This window comes from Rhincodon typus, unplaced genomic scaffold, assembly GCF_021869965.1.
Source record: "Rhincodon typus isolate 14 unplaced genomic scaffold, sRhiTyp1.1 hic_rhity00005144, whole genome shotgun sequence".
NCBI lineage: Eukaryota > Metazoa > Chordata > Chondrichthyes > Orectolobiformes > Rhincodontidae > Rhincodon > Rhincodon typus.
Window position 1 is genome coordinate 7,774 of NW_025970782.1, and position 3,141 is coordinate 10,914.

Here is a 3,141-nt window from a genome sequence, read left to right on the forward strand (position 1 = left end):
AGAGTGAGGTTAGGATGGAGACCGTGCTCCCTGAGAGTGAGGTTAGGTACAGAGACCGTGCTCTCTGAAAGTGAGGTTAGGGACAGAGACCATGCTCCCTGAGAGTGAGGTTAGGATGGAGACCGTGCTCCCTGAGAGTGAGTTCAGGGACGGCAACCGTGCTCCCTGAGAGTCAGGTTAGAATGGAGACCGTGCTCCCTGAAAGTGAGGTTAGGGACAGCGACCGTGCTCTCTGAGATTGAGGTTAGGATGGAGACCATGCTCCCTGAGAGTGAGGTTAGGGACACAGACCGTGCTCCCTGAGAGGGAGTTTAGGGACAGAGACCATGCTCCCTGAGAGTGAGTTTAGGGACAAGCCCGTGCCCTCGAGAGTGAGGTTAGGGACACAGACCGTGCTCTCTGAGAGTGAGTTTAGGGACAGAGACCATGCTCCCTGGGAGTGAGTTTAGGGACAGAGACCGTGCTCTCTGAGAATGAGGTTAGGATGGAGACCATGCTCTCTGAGAGTGAGGTTAGGATGGAGACCATGCTCCCTGAGAGTGAGTTTAGTGACAGAGACCGTGCTCTCTGAGAGTGAGGTTAGGATGGAAGCCATGCTCCCTGAGAGTGAGTTTAGGGACAGAGACCATGCTCCCTGAGAGTGAGTTTAGGGACAGAGACCGTGGTCTCTGAGAGTGAGGTTAGGATGGAGACCGTGCTCCGTCAGAGTGAGGTTAGGATGGAGACCGTGCTCCCTGAGAGTGAGGTTAGAATGGAGACCGTGCCCCCTGAGAGTGAGGTTAGGATGGAGATCGTGCTCCCTGAGAGTGAGGTTAGGATGGAGACCGCGCTCTCCGAGAGTGAGGTTAGGATGGAGACCGTGCTCCCTGAGAGTGAGGTTAGGGACAGAGACAGTGCTCCCTGAGAGAGTGAGGCTCATGGTGTGATGGAATCTTGCAGAGAGCCAGCAGGGCCTCACAGGCAAAATGGCGTTCCTGTTCCCTGTAACCGCTGTGTGATTATAATGTGTGTGAAATTGCTGTGCACCTTCCGTGGTGTCAGTCCAGTGGGGTGCACACACAGCAGGGTTATTTCCCACATGGGGGATATCTTGCCTGATGTTATTGTTGGAAGAATACCCATTGACCGTACAAGTTATTTGTAACGTGTATAAATGAGTTTGAGAAAACTGTCATTGGCCTGATCAATCAGTTTGTGGTTGGCACAAAGGTTATGGGAGCTGCAGATAGTGAGTAGGATTGCCAGAGAATTCAGTAGGATATAGAATGCTGGATATTTGAGCGGAAAAATGGCAGATGGAGTTCAATCCGGAAAAATGCGAGCTGATGCATTTTGGAAAGTCTAATGCAGGAAAGAAGTCTATAATAAATGGCAGAACCTTTCATAGCATCAACATACCAAAGGATCTAGACGTATGGGTTCACAGTTCCCTGAAAGTGGCAACACAAATGCGTAAGGTGGTCAAGAAAGCATATAGCATATAGCATAAATATTGGCAAATTATGTTGCAGTTGTAGAGAACTTTAGTTAGGCCATATTTGGAATATTGTGTCCAGTTCTGGTCACCACATGAGCGTTTTGAGCGTATTGGCTATCAGGTGAGATTGGCCAAACTTGGTTTGTTTTCACTTGAATGCTCGAGGCTGAGGGGTGACCTGATAGAAGTTTACAAAATTATGAGGGGCATGGATAGAATGGATGGACACGGGCTGGGGGGCTGCCATCCCAGACACAAGAATGTGTGTGTGTGTGCGCGGTGCGAGTTATCTCACACAGCAAGCTGTATTCGTGTACAGTACAAGTCATTTGTGTTTGTGGCCAGGCAACTCTCTCTCTCTGTCTGTCTCTGTTCCAGAGCGGATACACACCCCTGCACATGGCCTGTCACTACGGCAACATCAACATGGTGAAGTTCCTGCTCCAGCACAAAGCCAATGTCAATGCGAAGACCCAGGTACAGCAGCTGCTTTCTCTACAGAGATCTACTGGGGCTGGATCACACTCTCATGTGTGAGTGTGTGTGTGTGTGTGAGAGAGAGAGTGTCTGTGTGTGTGTGCACGCTATCCATTTGATGTGTTTAACCAGTCTGTCTCTCCACAGATGGGGTACACCCCGCTGCACCAGGCTGCTCAGCAAGGTCACACCGACATTGTTAATCTCCTCCTCAAACACGGAGCCTCTCCAAATGAAACCAACGTGGTATGTGACCATCCCAGAGCCTTCCTGTTCCCTTGATAACCAGCACTGGGTGCTGTCTTACACACACATACCCACACACAGCCCTGTACTCTCACTCTCACTCTCGCTCACACTCACACACACACACTCACACACACACACTCACACACACACTCACACACACTCACACTCACACTCACACACACTCACACACAGTGTGTGTGTGAGTGAGAGTGCAAGGATATGTGTGAGTGTCTGTGTGTGTGTGAGAGAGAGTGAGAGTGTGTATGTGTGTGAGAGAGAGTGAGAGTGTGTGAGAGAGAGAGTGTGTGTGTGTGTGAGAGTGTGTGTGTGTCTGTGTCTGTGTGTGAGTGAGATTGAGAGTGCAGGGATATGTGTGAGTGTCTGTGTGTGTGTGTGTCTGTGTGTGAGTGAGATTGAGAGTCCAGGGATATGTGTGAGTGTCTGTGTGTGTGTGTGTGTGTGAGAGAGAGAGTGAGAGTGTGTGTGTGTGTGAGAGAGAGTGAGAGTGTGTGAGAGAGAGATTGTGTGTGTGTGTGTGTGTGTGTGTGAGAGAGTGTGTGTCTGTGTCTGTGTATGAGTGAGATTGAGAGTGCAGGGATGTGTGTGAGTGTCTGTGTGTGTGTGTGAGATGAGAGAGACTGTTCGTAGAAATGAGAGAGTGTGTATGTGTTGGGGTGTGCATGTAAGACTGTAAGGATGTGTGCAAGTGAGACTATATGAATGTGTCTGTGTGTTGTGAAGGAGACTGGAGGGCTGTGAGTGAGTGTCATGTGTGTGTATGAGAGAGAGAGCGTACGTGAGAGAGAGCGTGTGTGTGTGTGCGAGAGAGAGAGTGTATGTGTGAGAGAGAGAGAGTGTGTGTGAGTGTGCGAGAGAGAGAGTGTGTGTGTCTGTGAGAATGAGTGTGCAGGGATGTGTGTGAGTGTCTGTGTGTGAGT

At 50.0% G+C, this 3,141-nt stretch overlaps 1 protein-coding gene across 1 annotated transcript in view; it reads left to right on the top strand.

The window, feature by feature from the left end:
* The window catches only part of LOC125482036 (ankyrin-1-like), a gene marked incomplete at its 3' end in the record, with an annotated part of 10,969 nt that overhangs the window by 7,312 nt on the left and 516 nt on the right, over positions 1-3,141 (top strand). Inside the window, exons 6-7 of the mRNA XM_048594010.1 lie at positions 1,856-1,954; positions 2,102-2,200. Coding sequence (XP_048449967.1) covers positions 1,856-1,954; positions 2,102-2,200 — 198 coding nt within the window. The remainder of the gene's footprint in view (positions 1-1,855; positions 1,955-2,101; positions 2,201-3,141) is intronic.